Below are 19179 nucleotides of genomic sequence, written 5' to 3'. Positions count from 1 at the left end.
AAAAAACACTATAAAAAAAAATGAAAGAGCATCAATGCCCTATGAGACAATATTAAGCAGTTTAACATAAATGTAATTAGAGTCTCAGAGGAGGGAGAATACAGAAAAAATAATTTGTTAATGTTGGCCAAAAAGAAAAGTAAGAACAAAGAACAAGAGTGACAAATAGAAAATATTAACAAATAAGATTAATATTAACCCAACTGTATCATTAATCACTTTAAATGCCAATGGCCTAAATACACCAATTAAAAGACAGAGATTGTCAGAGCAGATGAAAAAAACAATATGCAACTATATGTAGTCTACAAGAAATTCACTTTAAATATAAAGACACATATAATTAGAAGGAAAGGGATAGAGAAAGATATATCATAGAAACACTAATCAAAAACAAAGCTGGAGTACCTATAGGAATTTCAGATAAAGCACACTTCAAAAAAAGGAAAATTATCAGGGATATAGAGGGGCATTACATAATGATAAAGGGTCAGTTCTCCAAGAATATGAAACAATCCTTAAGGTGTATGTGCCTTATAATAAAGCATCAATATATGTGAGGCAAAAACAAACAGAACAGCAAGGAGAAACAGATAAATCCACTATTACAGTTAGAGATTTTAACATCCCCTCACAGAATAAATCCCTCAGGCAGAAAATCAGTAAGGACACAGTTAAACTCAAGAGCACCATCAACTTAACTGACATCTATAGACTACTTCATACAACAACAGCAGACTACACATTCTTTTCTAGCTCATGTAGAACATTCATCAAAATAGACCACATTCTTTTTTTTTCTTTTTTTTTAACATTTTTTATTGATTTATAATCATTTTACAATGTTGTGTCAAATTCCAGTGTAGAGCACAATTTTTCAGTTATACATGAACATGTATATATTCATTGTCACATTTTTTTCTCTGTCAGCTACCATAAGATCTTGTATATATTTCCCTGTGCTATACAGTATAATCTTGTTTATCTATTCTACAAATTTTGAAATCCCATCTATCCCTTCCCACCCTCTGCCCCCTTGGAAACCACAAGTTTGTATTCTATGTCTATGAGTCTATTTCTGTTTTGTATATATGCTTTGTTTTTTGTTTTTGTTTTTGTTTTTGGTTTTTAGATTCCACACATGGGCAATCTCATATGGTATTTTTCTTTCTCTTTCTGGCTTGCTTCACTTATAATGACATTCTCTAGGAGCATCCATGTTGCTGCAAATGGCATTATGTTGTCGACTTTTATGGCTGAATAGTATTCCATTGTACAAATATACTACATCTTCTTTATCCAGTCATCTGTTGATGGACATTTAGGCTGTTTCCATGTCTTGGCTATTGTAAATAGTGCTGCTATGAACATTGGGGTGCAGGTGTCATCCTGAAGTAGGGTTCCTTCTGGATATATGCCCAGGAGCGGGATTCCTGGGTCATACAGTAAGTCTATTCCTAGTCTTTTGAGGAATCGCCATACTGTTTTCCACAGTGGCTGCACCAAACTGCATTCCCACCAGCAGTGTAGGAGGGTTCCCCTTTCTCCACAGCCTCTCCAGCATTTGAAAATAGACCACATTCTTGAACAAAAAGCACACCTTAGCAAAGTTTTAAAAAAAAAAGAAGTTATACAATGTCTGCTCTCAGCCCACAAAGGAATTAAACTAGAAACCAGTAACAGAAAGATGACTGGGAAATCTCAAAATACTTAGAGATTATACAACACACTTCTAAATAACATATAATCAAAGAAGAAATCACAAGAAATATTTTAAAAATATTTTTAACTAGGTGAAAATAAAAATACAACTTATCAAAATTTGTGTGCTGCAGCAAAAGCAGTGCTATGAGACAAATTTATAGCATTGAATGTATATGTTAGAAAAGTAGAAAGCTTTAAAATCAATAATATAAGCTCCCATCTTAAGAAATTAGAAAAAGTATAGCAAATTAAATTTAAAGGAAGCAGAATTTTAAAAATAATAAAAATTAAGGCATAAATTAATAAAATCAAAAATAGGAAATCAATAGAGAAAATCATTGAAACAAAGCTGGTTCTTTGAAAAGATGAATAAAATCAATAAGTCTCTAAGCAAGCTAAGAAAAAGAAAAAAAAAGAGAACACACAAAGGCTAATACAAGGGATGAAAAAGAAGACATCACTACAGAACCTATGGATGTCAAGGAGATAATAAAGTAATACTATGAACAGCTCTCTGCCCACAAATTGATAAACTAGATGAAATGGATCAATTCCTTGAAAGATACAATCTGCCAAAACTCACACAAATAGAAATAGACAAACTGAATAGGCCTATATCTACTACAGTAATTGAATCAATAATTAATAGCCTTTCAAAATAGAGAGCTCCAGAAATGAATCTGGACAGACCTTACAGTTTTCATAAAAATCAACTCAAAATAGATCATAGATCTAAATGTAAAATGTGTATGTATAAAACTCATAGACAATAACATAGGAGGAAATCTGGATGACTTTGGGTGTGGTTATGACTCTTTACGTGCCACCAAAAGCACAATCCATGAAAGAAAGAACAGATACACAGGACTTCATAAAAATTAAAAACTGTTCTGTGAAAAACACTATCAAGAGAATAAGAAGACAAGCCTCAGACTGGGACAAAATATTGGCAAAAGACATGCTCAGTAAAAGATCTATCTAAAATATACAAAGATCCCTTAAAACTCAACAATAAGAAAACAAAACAACTGTATTAAAAAAAAATGAGCAAAAGACCTGAACAGATAGCTCACCAAAGAAGATATACAAATTGCAATAAGCATATAAAAAGATGCTTCACTACATTTGTCATGGGATTGTAAATTAAAACAAATACCCACTATACACCTATGAGAATAGCCAAAATCCAGAACACTGACATCACCAAATATTAGTGAGGATATGAAGCAACAGGAACTCACAATCATTGCTGATGGGAATGCAAAATGGTACAGTCACATTGGAAGACAGTCTGGCAGTTTTTTACAAAACTAAACACGCTCTTACTCCCAGACCCAGTAACTGCACTGCATGATATTCACCCAAATGAGTTGAAAACATGCCCATACAAAAAAACCTGAAAATGGATGTTTATAGCAGCTTTACCCATAATTGTCAAAACTTGGAAGCAACCAAAGTGTCATTCAGTAGGTGAGTGGATAAACTGTGGCACATTTAGATAATGGAATATTATTCAGCACTAAAAAGAGAAGTGCTATGAAGCCATGAAAAGACATGAGGAAACTTACAAATGACTACTGTTAAGTGACAGAAGCTAATCTGAAATGGTTACATACTGTATGATTTCAACTCTAGAACATTCTGGAAAAGGCAAAATTATAGAGACAGTAAAAAGTTGTCAGGAGTTGAGGTGGGAGGAAAGGACAAATAGGAGAATTACACAGGATTTTTAGGGCAGTGAAACTTTTCTGTATGGTACTATAATGCTGGACCATGTCATAATACATTTTTTTAAAAAATCTATAAAATATACAATACCAAGAATGAACTCCAATGTAAAATATGGACGTTAGGTGACAATGTAGGTTAACTGACCATAACAAATGTACCACTGTGGTACAGGATGTTGATAGTGGGAAAGGCTATGTATGTTTGGGGGCATGGCTATATGGGAACTCTATACCTGTCACTCAATTGTGCTGTGAACCTACAACTGCTCTAAAAAATAAACTTTTTTTTTAAAATTATCAACTGAAAAGTCTTTGGAAAATTCTTTAAGAATGCCTGGTTCATCATCTTGAGACTCATAATACACACAGATATATACTATATGAAGTAATTCCCCCAGAGTTCTCCGGGCAGCGGAAAACCCTTATTTGCATTACTTCATTTAATTCTTGGGTTAGCAACTATTACGTGATGAGTACTATTCCAGATCCAGTGAACAAAACAAAGTCCCAGCTCTCATGGAGGTTACATGACGCTAGAAAAGACAGATAATAAGCAAGAAATTCAGATGGGAAGTGCCCTGGAGAGAATAAAGGATAATTTAATGAGCTTAAGAATTAGTGGGGTTCCAGGGAAATAGTGCAGTACCTGGTATGGAACCTTCACTGGTGACATTTAAGCCAAGATGAGATCTGAATAATGAGGAGCCTACAATGCCAAGGTCTGGGATGAGAGAATTCCAGGCAGAGGAAAGGGCAAGGGCCAGGGCACTTAGTGGGCATGAGCTTGCTAGACAGTGAGGATGAAGACCAGCCAGGGAGACTGCAGACCAGTGAGCACGGTGGAGGTGGGGTGGGGCCTGGAACGGATTAAGGAGGTCTCTGTTGGTCATGGTAAGAAATGGGGGTTTTATTCTCAATACAGTGGGAAATCTTTAGAAAATTTTAAGCAGAGAGGGAAAAAAGGTAGAGAGGATCTAAGTTGGAATAAACCACTCTGGTGGCTTTCTAGAAAAAAGAGAAGACTAAAAAAGGGAACAAGATTTGAAGCAGTCAGGAAACTGCTGCAGCCTTCCATGCAGGAGTTGACCGTGACTTGGTCATAGCAGAGGAGATGGTGAGCAGTGAACAGATTCAGCAGTTTTCGAGGAAAATAATAGGACCTGCTAATGGACTGGGGAAGCAGAGTGATACAGTGAAATTGAGAACAATTTTTGGGGTTTTCACAGGAACAACAACAAACTGAAGATGAGTAAGTCACAGACCAACAGGACACTATATGAACAATAGCACAAAACACAATGAAAGGTAAGGAGAAAATGGCAGTGGTACATTGAGCATTAACGGCAAATACGAAGACAACAAGGAAAGCTAACACAGAGGAAGAAGTTAGACCTGGCCTCTGCTGACTTGGGTTTAGGAGTGTGGCTTTAGGCCTGAAGAAGACCGCACGTCCATTCTCTCTTCCACTTTGCCGTCTCTGAGAACTCTGGTTAAGGACACATCTGAGAATTTCTAGTCGATCTGAACTATTTTGCCCAAAGCGGGATTTAAAGCTAAACTAACAAACAAACAAACAAACAAACAAACAAACAAACAAAAATGCAGAGGTAGGAGGAGTTTGTCCAGGCCAGACTCCCATAAAGGGTTGAAACCATTTCTAAGAAACATGTAGATACCATTCTCATCTACCCAAACAAAAGCCTCACTACTCCTAGGCTATTATTAATAAGGATCTACAAATATTATAAGGAGGAAAAAAAATCATCTTCATGAACATATTTGCTAAGTGCTTTTGTTTCAGCGAGGGGCAACCAATCCAAGGCAGGCCAAGTGACAAACAACATTAGAAGTAAGTGCTCTGGGGCTGGTATCTTCATTGAAATCCTTGGCAACTCTCTAATCAAACCACTGTTTTGAAATTGCTCCCAATTGTCTCTAATCCTTCATGACTTTTAGAAAGAACCCTGTAATTTTCATTGAAGAGCTTCTAATTTATCTAAAACTCTATGTCTGTAAAAGCAGCTCAAGCTTCATGGACTGTACATCTCAAAGGATATTCTAAAGACATTCCTAGCTTGAAAGACTAATACTGAAAAAAAAAAAGACTAATACTAGTAATTTTTAAAAGAAAGCATTTTAAAGAACATCCCTTTGCCAGAGCTATCTCAGAAAATAGCTAAAAATTGACTGACTCTGTGTTCAGGTGGAAATCAGAGTTTGTAGAATTTATTCAACAAAACAAATGGAAAAGAAGCTCTCACTCTTCGCAGGCTAAATGCTGCGTGCTCTATCGGTGGGTGAAGAGAACTCCAGACACTCACTGTAGCATGAAATCTCATCTCATATATAAGAGACCACAAATGCAAAGGCATAATTTACGCTAGGGTGACTAAATTCATGCCCAGGACTTTCCTGGTTTTAACACTGAAGTCCCAAATCCTGAGACCCCCACCCCCACCACCCCAGGCAAACTGGGACAGCTGGTCACCCTAAATTTAACCCAGCCCTTCTTTCCTTGGTTTTGTTGTCCAGTGTGTCACCAGGGCTATTGCATCCCAAATTTCTTAAAGTAACAATCAGGAGCTTTGCTAAAGGCACTCCTGAGCTAAATGAGCCCAATACTGAAATCCAATCTTCCCACTTTCACACAAGCACTGAAGCTTTTCATTCTTACTCACCTGTCCATTCTCATCCCTCAATCTTAATATTTATGACCTTATTTTTCTTAGATGTGGGGACATCCATGACCGAGAACATTTTCAGAATTTAATAGCCAATGAAAGGGGGAGGGGAGGCTTCCTGGCAAGATGCACAGTAGAGACCCCAGCCTCCACCGACCCCTTCCTAGATTTCCAAAGAGACGATCGATGGAATATTAAAAGAGATCAGGACTTCTTTCAGTGCAAGTATTAGGGAAAGGTGCTCAATATGCCAGGCATTATGAGGAACTGTGTTAGATACAGTGTAAGTGGGGTAAGATTATGGAAGGGCAGCATCCTGATCAATGTATCAAGTAGATCTTCAGAGAAGCACTCACTCTCTAGCTCAGAAGGTGAAGAGCAGGCGGGGCAGGAAAGGCTAAGGGGCACCCAGAGGGCAGGCTTCTCGTGTCTGCAGGGCAGCCTTAAGTGCACACAACCTGTGGGACCCACAGACCCCAGACGTGTTACAGGCACAAGCACCACTTTGAGAAGAGAACCAGGCATCGCTGAGGGTGGAAACTGGATCAAGCAGGTATGCCAGTGACTGGGCCGTCCAGCTGCCACGGTTTGCTTGTACTGCCAGCATCTACACCACCTAAGACAAAAACGAGTTACTCAGTACACACCAGTCTACCAAGTCTGCCATCTGGCCATATACATTTTCTCCGTTCCTCTTTCAAGTGAATCTATACTAAGCTTTCACAGAAACAATCTTAATACCTACCTGCCAGCCAGTGCCAGTCCTCTTTCTAGAATGAAACACAGACAGGAAAAGCAGGACAAATCACCAGGCTCGTGCAAAAGACTACATTTCTAAGGGAAGGAACCAGTTCAACCGAAACTGTCTCTTCCGAAAAAGTGTTACTCAAACTGACAGGCAAAAATGGTTATAAAGTTCTCAATATTTCAAGAAGCTGCTTCACTCAAGAAGGCACTGCATCCGTGAGAATGGGGAAGGCAATCATGAGGATGGAACAGGATGAGATCATGAAAGGCCGCTTGGAGGTGATTTTTTTGAAACAGGTATTGCTTCATTTGAAATGATAACAGATGGAGGGAACAACAGAATGCACGCTGCAGAAAAATGGCATTACTGAGGTGGATGAGAAGTCAAGAAATTCCCCCAGAACTCAGAGGGAAAACAAAATTACTGACAGAAAAAATAAGACATGAGGGGCAGAGTCTGGAAGCTTATATAACAGATATAAGCTATATCAAGAATCTTAGAAACAGATATAACAGGAATCTTAGAAAGAAAGCAGAAAGCAGAGATGACAGAACAAAGAAATAACAGAAGAATATTTTCCAAAGTTGTGACAAGGCCTGAGTCTGTATTACAAAATGGTCAACCAAGTACGTAAACAAATTCTGTTCAAAAATTAAATACAAAATACGACAGATGTCCAAAGCAAAAACACAATTTACTACAATAGAACCAAAATGAAATGGTCTCAAACATCTCCCTAACATCAAATATCAGAGGTCAAGGGACCCAGCTGTACGGTTTTAAGGTGGAGAGCTTGTTACTCAAGAATCCTACAGCCATTCAAGGAGATACTGATACGTGAAGGCACAGAAAATCACTCTCAAATAATGCAGAGATTCAGAGAATTATGCTACCACCATTCCCCTAACATTAGCTTTCATGAAAAAATGGTTAGAACCTATACTTTAGCTGACCAAGACAGTGATTAAATTAAATTAAAACCATGATATAAAAAAGATTAGCAGTGAATGTAAAAGTAGTTAAATAATTTCAAATAGGCTTATTTCATTTAATGCAAATATAAAAATACTATCTGAAAGAAGAGATGCTTCATCTAAAAAAATTTCTATATTAAAAATCTAACTCAAGAAATCTAAGAGTACATTAAAAAAAAATACCTGGCAACTAGGCAGAAGGATTGAACAAAGTAAATGTCAAGAAAAACACTCACACATCAACAGAAAAATGGGTAAAAGATGACCAGTCAATGAACAGTAATTGAAAGAAGCATACAAATGGCCAAGAAACATGGAAAATGCTCAACCTCCTCCGTAAAGAAATGCAATTTAAAATAGCATGTTATTTTCACTCATTAAACTGGCAAAAATATTTTAAATTGTAATGCCCAGTACTGCGTAGGGTGAGATAAAGTAGGCTGGTGGAAGTAACCACATTTCATACACTGTAGGTGAGAATGTAAACTGAAGACAATCTTTCTGATTAACAGTCTGACAATATGATATGTACAGTTTTCAAATACCTGACATGCTCATCCCTTATCCATGTATTCCACGTCTAGTAATTTTTCCTACAGAAATAATCAGAGATGAGACAAAGATGTATGTACAACAATGTTCACTGCAGGGATGTATGTGATATCAAAACACTGGAAATGAATTACATGACAATAGTAGGGGATTCTTATTTAAGCTGTTTTTTAAAATCACATTTTCAAGAAATATTTCATAAGGAAAAATGTTCAAGATATAAAGGTATCAGGGAAAAAATATGACACAAAACATTATATCTAACATGATATGAATTTTCTAAAAAAGACAAAGTAAACATATATTTTCAAGTAGAGAAAAAACCATGAGAAGAATTAGACCAAATAGTTATGAATGATATTATCTCTGTGTGGTGATATGAAGATGTATTTTTTAAAATTATTTACTGTTTTTGTTTGAGGGGTGGGTAATTAGGTTTATTTATTTATTTTTTTTAGTGGGGGTACTGGGACTGAACCCAGGACCCTCAAGCATGCTAAGCATGGGTTCTACCACTGAGCTACACCCACTCCCTCATGATGTATTTTTGTTATTCAATTTATACTTTCCTATAGCTTGTAAATTCTCTACAATGAGCATGAGTTCTAAGGTACACATTTTTTTCTTCATATTTAACATCTCTGAAATTGGAATACATCTTAAAATTGATAGCATCTTTGACTAGATGACATATATTATTGCTTTTGTACTTAGCAATAAAAAATAAAACAATAAGTATGATTATTTTTAAAAGACTCATAGGGAAATGTTCAATGAAGAGGTCCTCAGAAAAGAGGGGTTCGTCCCCCAAATAAAAACGGTGGAACACTGCAATCAGTGAAGGCGAGAAGAGCTTTGGTTAGTTTCATAAATCTTCCCCAATACAATTTTCCATGGAGACTGAAAACTCTTTCATAAAAACAAGTACAGAGGTAAAGATGACCTCAGGGTACACACCTTTCTCCCTCTTTTTTTTTAAATTAACTTTTATGGAATGCTTGGTTTGCTGTTGGGCTGTGAAGAGAATAGATTCTTGAGGCTAATCATTCCTTTTTGCTTTCTAAATAGGCAAAAGGAACTTTAATCCCACTTTGGTCAGGGCTGCCTTTACTCTTCCAAGTTGCAACTCTTCTCAAAAGGCTGGAGGGCAGAAGGAATTGCAGAAATGGAGAGATGAGAAGGGACAGAGGTTAGGTCAACAGAAAACTTGAATTAAGTAGTTTTCTTCTTTTCCCCCTTTGGATACACAGAGCCATGACATCTGCCCACTGGTCCAGTGAACTGTGGGGACCAGAACATCCCAAATAAAGTTAATGAATGAAACAGAAGCAGCCACTTAAACCTGTAAGTTCTGCTCCTTCACATACCTTCCGACTTCCCTTTTTATTCGCTGCTATCTTACATATGGTTTTCCATTGGCAATGGAGGAAGATGGCTATGGTTTCTGCCTAATACCTAGGGAGAAAAAAGGCTGTTCTCTCTAGATACTTGGCTAAGTCCCTATCATGTCTAAGGCAGTAAGTGCTGTGTGTACAAGGATACGTATAATACTGGCTCTGAAAAAGTTTAGCTCTAGTCCGGAGGTGAAGGAGAGTCACAGCATCCACACTGTTTGGTCAGTGGCCCTGCCACTGTGAGTATTAAATTTTTTTAATGTCACTCCTAAGTATGTGAATTATACCTGTACCTAGATGAAGGGAAAAACATGACAAGGTGGAGGGAACAGTACGAACAAATATAAGGAGAAAGGTTTGTGCAAGGACCAATTTTAGGGCAGATTTTCAGGACAAAGCCACTATAACGAATTGCCCAAGGACTATAATTAATATCTTTTAAAATTTTTTAAATGTTTATTGGGCCTAGAAGAACTATTCAGCAGAAAGAGTTTAGTGAATCTTCTTTCATCATGGGGTATACAGTCTGGCCTTGAAATCTGATGTAGGACTGGCTGATTTAGGAGAGTCAAGCTCACTCCTGGTCCAGTCCTGAGCTCGCTCAGTCGACAAAAATCAATTAAAAAATAAGTAAAATTTGTAAAGGCTTCATTCATGGTCATTCTTCCACTGTCTTTACAGAAGTGGCAAAGAACCACACAGGATACACAATCAAATTAAAAGCCTGAAAAATTCCTTGCCATAGCTCTTGCTTTTAGGAGTTATGTTACAGAGACAGACAGTCAAAGAGGGCATATTAAGACTGCCAGCCAAAGGGGAAAATTCCACCCACCCAACCCAGATGTAGAATTACCTCAATACAGCATGACTGAATGAATGAAACACAGGAGAATAAAAGGACCTCACAATTCATAACAACACATCCATCCTCAGCTTAACAAAAGACAAAAACAAAAAAAAAAATACATTTTTTATGGTCTTATCAAAAATTTGGCAGAGAAAGTACAGATTGATCCAGACACTGTGTCATTTTGGAAAATTCCATGATGTCACATTATTGGGACTAGATATGAGGAAGTAAAGCATGGATCACTGAAGGAACAGAATGCTATGGAAGATTCTAAAAGCTGACTCTGGAGATCCCAGAACATTAGGTAAATGGCCATCTGTTTTGAGGAGGGACTTCAAAACCTGGCTTCAAAACCTTTTCCAGCCAGGAGCTTTCAGGGATAGAATAAATATTTCCTTTTGCCTATATGGCCAAGACATAGTGCCATGAAATGGGGTGGGGATGGGGAGGGAGCCAATCCTTGGTACGTTCACTCACTCATTGATTCAATAATTATTTTTTACAGGGCCTACCATGTTCAAAGTACTGTGTTAGGTAGTGTAGAGGTTACACATTTTTAGGGATCTAAAATATAGTAGGTAGAAGGCATTTTTAGAAAGTTCCAGAAACGACAAAGCCACAGACCCAAGTAAAAATGCAATTTGCAAAGGAGTGCAAATGAGAAGAAATCTCAGTATGATAACTGAGCCAGGTGGGTTTGCAGAAGCCAGTATTTATCAAAACATTAAGTAAGTAGTAGGACAAAACACCTAGTGACATAGAGCTATCACTTTAGCATGGGTCTTCTATCAGTAAGAACAAAGAAAGGCAATTATGAATTCCAGGGGGAGAGCGAGGGCTACACAAGAAAGTCATGGTTCAAATACAAAGCCAGCTAAATAATGTAGCACGATTCTGAGAGTCTGATGAGGTATAAAATCTTGACCTGACATTTACAATATACCCTTTCAACTGACGCCAGTTTAGTGATGACAGTGGATGACATCTTCTATTTACGAATTCAGTCACTCTGGTTCTACAATTAATAACAACTACATAAGCACTGGTAGGTACTGGTTTTCAAATTTCAGAGTCAATATGCAAAGAAGGCATGGTCATCTCATCACAATTACAGATCAGTATGTAAACGTTACAAGCTTCAAAAATGTGAAAGTAATGATATGGCTGAAATACTGGAAGTTAAGAGAGAGCATCTATATATTGGTATAAAAGTAACCAATTAAAAGAGAAAAACTAAAAGTAGATGTTACCCAACAAAAAAAGTAAGCGAGAGTGAGAGAGAGCGTAAGACAGCCGACTCCACCTTTTTCTTCGTGAAAAAATTGATAGTGCTTCAAGTTGTCGGATGAAAATATAGAAGTATTAAGAGTTTTTAAGAAAAATGAGTTTTTAAGGGCTTTTAAGAAGTATTTAAGAGTTAAGAAGGAGACAATCACTTAAAGAATAAAATATAAATACAGTGAAAAGTAGTTATTTCTAAGAAACGGAATTTGGGAGGAAGTGTAAAATGTTTTTACTTTCCATTTCAGATCAACCTCAACTGTTTGAATTTTTATTTCCTAATACATACATTTTGATTTGGTACATATTTTATTATAGCTACAATTTTATTATTTAGTACATTTTTATTTTAATACTAACAATAATATAAATGAGGTACTGACAGGAAAAGATATCCAGAACATATTAAGTTTTAAAAAAGCAAGTACTATAGTAATATATATAAGAAAGTTCCATTTGTGTTTTTTAAAAAAGCAGAAGCAACATATATGTTAATATATTAATTATATTAATTAACATATATGCTAATATGTTGACATAATTATATTTATGTTAATGCTTACAAAACTACCTGATAGAGGAAGGTAAAAAGTACTTCCGCATTTTATTCTACATAGTTCCACATTGTCTGAATCCTTTACAATGGGAATATACATATATTCATTTATTAATTGTTCAATTAATATTTTTTCCACATTTTTAAAGGAAAAGGATTCCATGACTACATCATTAGTAGAGACGGCATAGTTCAGTAAGAAAAAGAATAGCTTTGGTCTGAGAAAAACCTGGATTTAAACACAAGCTTCATTAGGGATATGACCTTGAACAAGTTATTTTACATCTCTTTTTTTTAATTTTTATTTATTTACTTTTTGTTTGTTTTTAATTTTTTTTAGTTTATTTTGAATGATTTGGTGGGGGGATAATTAGGTTTATTTATTCAGTTATTTATTTTAATGGAGATACTGGGGATTACACCGAAGACCTCGTGCATGCTAAGCACACACTCTACAACTGAGCTACACCCTCCCCGCCTTTTACATCTCTGAGCCTCAATTTCCTTTTTTAAAGAGAACTTTATTGAGATATAATTCACATACCAAACAATTCACAGAAAATATACAACTCACTGCGCTTTAGTATGGCCACAGGATTGTGCAACCATCACCACAAACGGATTTCAGAGTCTTTTCATATCCCTAAAGACAGCACGTACCCATGAGCAGTCAATCCCCATCAATTTTCTTCTCTGGGAAACAATGGTGATCAGAAATGGACAACTACCTACCTGATAGGCTTGTTATGAGAAACAGATAAAATATACCAAAGCCTCAGCCCACAGTCGTACTCATCACATGCATTTCAAGTCAAGTTCACAACCTTATAAATAATACAGAAATCAGCAAAAAGGCCGGATATGATACGAAAGTGTAAGAGATTGGCAAATCCTTCCAAGTACCTAGGAATACACGCAGGTCCCGTCCTCAGAGCCTATTACACAAGCCATGCCCTCTCCCCAATTTGACTCAATACCAATAAATCGGGTATGAAGTCAAAAAGCCCAAGTTTGAAAATGTCAGCATTTAGGGGCATATTTTAGAGCAAAAGTTTCAGGAGGAGAGACACCTCCACTCCACAAAAAGTGAACAGCGAGAAGCAAATACCGCAGTTGCTGAGCAGGGAAGAACAGGGTGAGCTCACGTCGGACAAGCAGCTGGAACTATACTGTCATGTTCCTACTTTTCAAACTGAAAATAAACATGGCAGGTGCTCATTTGGCTGTTCAAGCACTTTCCACTTAAATGGCAATTCCTCAAGCTTACCGACGCAGCCTGGAGTTATAATTTACTACCGCTGCTATATTATTCCCTCGCCTCGGCAGAGAGCACAACACAGAACCTACCTTTCAAGACCCATGAGAGGTAATAAAGTACAATTATTTAGAATTTATGATTAAGCTATATATTATCGGTACTTTTTACTCCAGTGGTCAGTCAGAGGTTGAGGGAGGAAGGGAACGGGGTCAGAGGGAGAAATAACACAAGCCTTTTCCTTTGAATGCAACGTCTAAATCAGGGCGGGCGGGAGGGACCCCTGGAGGATTAACAAAGCTGCCACAGTCGCCAAGGGAAGTCCCAGAGGAGCACCAGTTAAGCGACTTTAAAGTCCCAGGAGGCCTCAGCTCTTCCTGCTCACAGAGCTACAAACTCCAACTAGAGAGCTCGTGTTGACTGCACAGACAGAAGCAGGGCACGCTTTCAGGGTGCACCACATCAAGCGTCCACAGTGCACTGGGTCTTGCTGCTCTGAGCCACAGATATTTCAGAGAAGGGGAACCTAGTGGATGAAAAGCCAGAGGCCAGGCTCTGTAAGGAAACAGCCTCCCCCAAGGTAAGATGGCGGTTACCGCGGGGCCCTGGGCCAACAACGGCCAGACGTCCATTCTCCTCATCCTCAGGAATCTACTGGTGAGATGTCCCTTTCTTGTAGTTCCTTCTTGTGGCTACAGAAATACACACCTGAAATGGGCAGGTGCCAGGCTGGCAAGACTCAGGGCACGAAGCAGGGAAAGAAGACAACACTCGGCACTCCGGTGTCAGGCCCTCCCTCGCTGGTTCTCCCGTGGACCAGGGCCCAGCTCCCAGTCTTCAGAATGAGTCTCCACCTTCAAGTTGGGGCTTGCAAAGCACTTTCTCGTATACGTTCTGATTTGGCCTCACAATAAGCCTGGGCGGCAGGCATTGTGAAGTTTTACAGGGGAGGCCAAGGCTCAGAGGGGTGTTTACAGTGCATCACCAGCGGACAAGAGGGGAGTCTGGAACGTGGTCACCTGACCAGAAACGGCCTTTCATGATTCTACCCTACAGTGTTGGTGAGGGAAAGCCAAACCAAAAAGGATACACTGTGCATTGCACTTTATATTGCTGTTTTCGTTATTGGCTGTGGAATTTTTACTTGGCAACTGAAGCTTTGAAATAGCTTGATTGTTATTGTAATGATAGATATATGCAAATGAGATGTAGTTGGAGTTAATGAAACAAAAGGAAAGCGATCAGACAGAACAGAGTCATGAAGAGTGCCACGTAAAAAATAATAATAATAAATTAAGTGGGGAGAAAAAAGGAGGTTTGCCCAAAATGTTTACCTAGCACTCACCTTTGTCCTGAAACATCCCACCCTCCACCCTCGGCTCCTGGTTAATGAACATAATTTGGCTGATGTCCCTTGAACTGTATAATCTGTTCCACAAAAAGAGCAAACCCAAAATTGCCTCCAAGCCACTTTTAGGTCCCTAGCTCCCTGGTTGCATTCAGTCTATGGAAAACATCTGTGGCAAAGTAAATCATCCTACTCTGAGAAAGACCAGAGTGTACTTTTTTTTTTTACTCTAAGTGTATTTTGAAGTCCTGGTTGGAAAATTAGTGAAAATTGTAAATCTGCTTGCAAATCTGGTCATGTCTAACTCTGAGATTAGGGCAAAGATTCCAATTTAAAAGTAAAACCGTGACAACCCCAGTTAAGCGTGTCCTCAGGCACTGCCAGCAGGGCCTTCACTCAATTCCACAGGCAGTGGATTTATTACAGGCACCCGACACATTCCCCATCAGACACCCCTGGAGTATTTACTTGAGACAGCAGGGTTCAGTCTGCACTTCCTCTGCAGACCAATATATTATTATAAATTGAGCTAAACTGTTTCCTTTTCATAAGTGCTATGAAGTTCAGATTTCAGATATCAGTACAGGGCTGAGGTCCCTCCACAGGGCTCTGTATAGTATCCGGGTTTTAAAACATAAAGAGAAAAAGGTAGCTTTGGACCATGGTTGCTTTTATTTTTGTTTTGTTCTGTCTAAGAGGAGAGGGAGGAAAATTCATTTTAGAACTCGAATATGACATCTTAATAAGAAAATATATCCTATATACAAACTCTGGGTACAGTGTGCTAGGCTTGGCCCTGCTCAGTAGGTTGTCGGTTATTTCACTGAGATCTGAAGGCAGGAGTTGGAAGTCAGGACTACATGTTATGTCTTGGATATCAGCTCCTATAAAACAGTAACACTCCCTTCTGTGTATCACCTCCAATAGCTAAAGGAAAACACAGTAGATTTTTAAAAGTATATTCATTATAATACATAAGTCAAAAGGACAATGTAATTATTTAATGCTTTCACTATTAATGTATTTCTGAGCCAAGAAAAACATATGGAAAAATACATTGAATAAGAAATGGAAAAGAAAGAAGCAGATAACCACCATCGTCACATTCTCCTCTTCTCTTCTGAACAATTTAGTCCTTGAGGTGAGGCAGAAGCATCGTGGGGTGAGGAGGGCATCCATGTATGGGGGTGGGGGAGCTGGACATGGGTGTCAGAGCCCAAGTGGGATAAAAGGACAAGTTCCAATCCATGCTTCTTACCAGCTGTGTAACCATGGCTAAGGCACTACATCAGTCTAAGCTTAATATTTTCATTCTCAATATAGCTAACATCTACTTCTCCGGGTTATTGAGAAGATTAAAAGAAGGTCTGATGTGTCATTAATCCCCCAATAAATGTAGCTGTTATTCATATACCACTGTTATTCCAGATACAGCTATATGTGCATCTAGGGAAAAGGCTGAAAAGGAATGTACTAAAATAGGCATGAACCTGATTTTTATTTTATTCTTCTTTCATTTTATACTTTTCTGAACTTCTTTTCCCTACAATGAGCATGTATTACCTTTTCAATCAGATGTTACTAAATAAATAGAAAATAGCTAAATCTTGACAATGTGTATGCACTACTTTTATATACAGAAAATTAATAAAGCTATTAAAAATAGCACCATTCTGGTTCTCATCTCTTTTAAAGATGCCAAATGCTAACAGAAACTCTTGAACAAAGTGTCCAAAAGCAAAGTGGTTTATTGGTTGAAATGATCACCCACTTATACTCATGGTAAATAGCCACATCTGGGTGGTATATTAAAAAATGAATTAATAGTCTGTTTTACCTACAAATGATGCTCAGTGATGGGGCAAAGACTTCAGAAAACCAACTTAGTTCCTGAGGCAAGGAGGGGAGGGGCGGGTGAAGAGATGGCCTTAACCCTAAAAGCATTTCCACATAGAGATTTCAGTGAATCAGGGTCAAATCTAAACGGTCCCTTTTAGAGTGAGATAAGCACTGTCTATGAAGCCTGCAACCCACACTGGTCCCTGTTCTGCCTCACACGAACTGAGGGACCATGGGCAAATTACTTAAGAACAGAACAACCCCTGCACCGTCTCCCTCATAAGGTTGTTTGGAGACTGAATGAGACTGCTTATGTGAAACTGATTTGTAAACTGTAAAGCGACGTGCAAACGGCAGGCGAGAGATTTAGGGCTTAGTTAGATCCGTGTTTCACAAATGCAGGAATCATCCATGAGAAGAATTTAAGAATTTACCACGGAATCACACCATGAGAAAGTAATTCCCTACACAATGCTCTTCCGATCTCCCCGCTGACATGGAGGGGAAAGTCTGAGACTGGCACTGTTATGCAGCTAACACCTGTCTGTAACAGTTACAGAAGACAGACCAGGACTCGGGCTTGGGACCTGCAGCAAACAAAAGTAGAGGGCACTTAATACTGTTTTCCTTTCTCTCTCTCTTCATACAATTCCTCTAATTATGCCAAGGGAAGCTGGTTTTCCATTTAAGATAGCGATATAAAATCTCCTAAAATAAATTCATTTCAGTGAAAGAAAAAAGTGATTTCATCTAGAGAGAAATATTACATAAGTAATAACAGTACAGGGAGCACGTGGACCTGGCAAGAACCTGGACACCGATGTGAGAATGATTGACACCTGGAAAACATTTACTGAGCTAATGGCCTCAAGGGCTACTCCAAATTCTTAATTCCTAGAAGGCAAGGACCAAGTTTTAGCCATCTCCACTCTCTCCTCCAGAACCTTATGCAGCACGTAGAACACAGTGGGCCCTCTACAAACACTCTGTTGATTGGGAAATAATTCTTATTATAAATACTGAGTTTAAGCCTTGGCGCTTCCTAGCTCTAAAACCAAACACGTGGGGAGATTACTCCCCCAGGCAGGTAAGAGTGAGATCAACCCTAAATAATCCGGAGTCAGAGCCAAGGACAGAACAAACCCTGAGAGGCTTTGTGAGGGAAAACAGATATTGTTCGCACACTGTGCATCAGAAAGCAAATAGAAAATCGAAAAATAAAACAAAAAACTCAGAGCACAGAAGCAAAACACAAAGCTCTACAGCTTCACTTAGCCTGACCACAGCTGAAACACTGCTTCTCAAAGAACTAAATGAGGGAAATGAGAGAACTCAATGAGGGGAGGGAAAGGCTGCGCTGTCAGGTCAGCTGTTCCTGAGAAGAAACTAAATTCACAGCAAAAAAAGACTTTCACTAAAAACCTATATGGGCAGGGACATCTTTTGAAAACTTCACACAGATCAGTTGACTTAGATGATCTGGTAGCTCTAATGAAAAATCTTGAAAGCTGTTTAGCACATTTGGGGAACTCCATAAACACTGAGAATGAAAAGAAAAGCAACTTTTAAAATGAGCAGTAGCTTTAAAAAAAATTGTTACAGATAGAAGTTTCATTATCATTACAAAATACTTGAAAATGTATTTCAAAAGACATATTCGAAGTCTGTACCCAATAATCTAAAACTTAGACACCAGAGCATCAACAAAGCTTTGATCCTCCCAATTACCAAGCATAAAGTAGCAGTCTCCTTGGTGAAGGGGTATTGCCAAACCAGGTGTCTCTATGTCCCACGAGATCTTGAAACCAACATGCCAGATATCAGGGTCTCTGCCTTCGAGTTGAGGATCATCCTCGCTTTCCTCTTCAGGACCTGTCAAAAGAGCAAAGAGTAATCAGCAAGGAAATGTTTCATCTAAAGTTCTCGGTTTCACAACAAGGACCGACTGTATAGCACAGGGAACGATATTCAATGTCTTGTAATGAGCTGTAATGGAAAAGAATCTGAAAATATATATATGTATATGTGTCACTGAATCGCTTTGCTGTACACCCAAAACTAGCATTGTAAATCGACTACACTTCAGTAAAAAATAAGAATTAAAAAAACAATAAAAGTTCTCGGTTTCATAATAGTTATCTTAGGAATAACTGAACTTTTAATAAAATATGGATAAATGAACTATACAATCCTTTTATGTCATTTTAAAAAATTACTTAGAATATTTGTAACATGTCATTTATTTTTAATCAAAAAAAAATCTAAAA

The 19179-nt window shown here is 38.0% G+C and overlaps 1 protein-coding gene across 2 annotated transcripts in view; it reads right to left on the bottom strand.

Moving 5' to 3' along the window:
* The window catches only part of FTO (FTO alpha-ketoglutarate dependent dioxygenase), a 345689-nt gene that overhangs the window by 211460 nt on the left and 115050 nt on the right, over window positions 1-19179 (bottom strand). For both annotated transcript variants that reach the window (XM_032486327.1, XM_006185972.3), the window contains exon 4: window positions 18641-18784. In XM_032486327.1, coding sequence (XP_032342218.1) covers window positions 18641-18784 — 144 coding nt within the window. The remainder of the gene's footprint in view (window positions 1-18640; window positions 18785-19179) is intronic.

The sequence above is a fragment of the Camelus ferus genome, chromosome 9 (genome assembly GCF_009834535.1).
Source record: "Camelus ferus isolate YT-003-E chromosome 9, BCGSAC_Cfer_1.0, whole genome shotgun sequence".
Taxonomy (NCBI): domain Eukaryota; kingdom Metazoa; phylum Chordata; class Mammalia; order Artiodactyla; family Camelidae; genus Camelus; species Camelus ferus.
The sequence above is the reverse complement of the archived record's forward strand: the minus strand, read 5'-3'. Positions and strand labels throughout refer to the sequence as shown.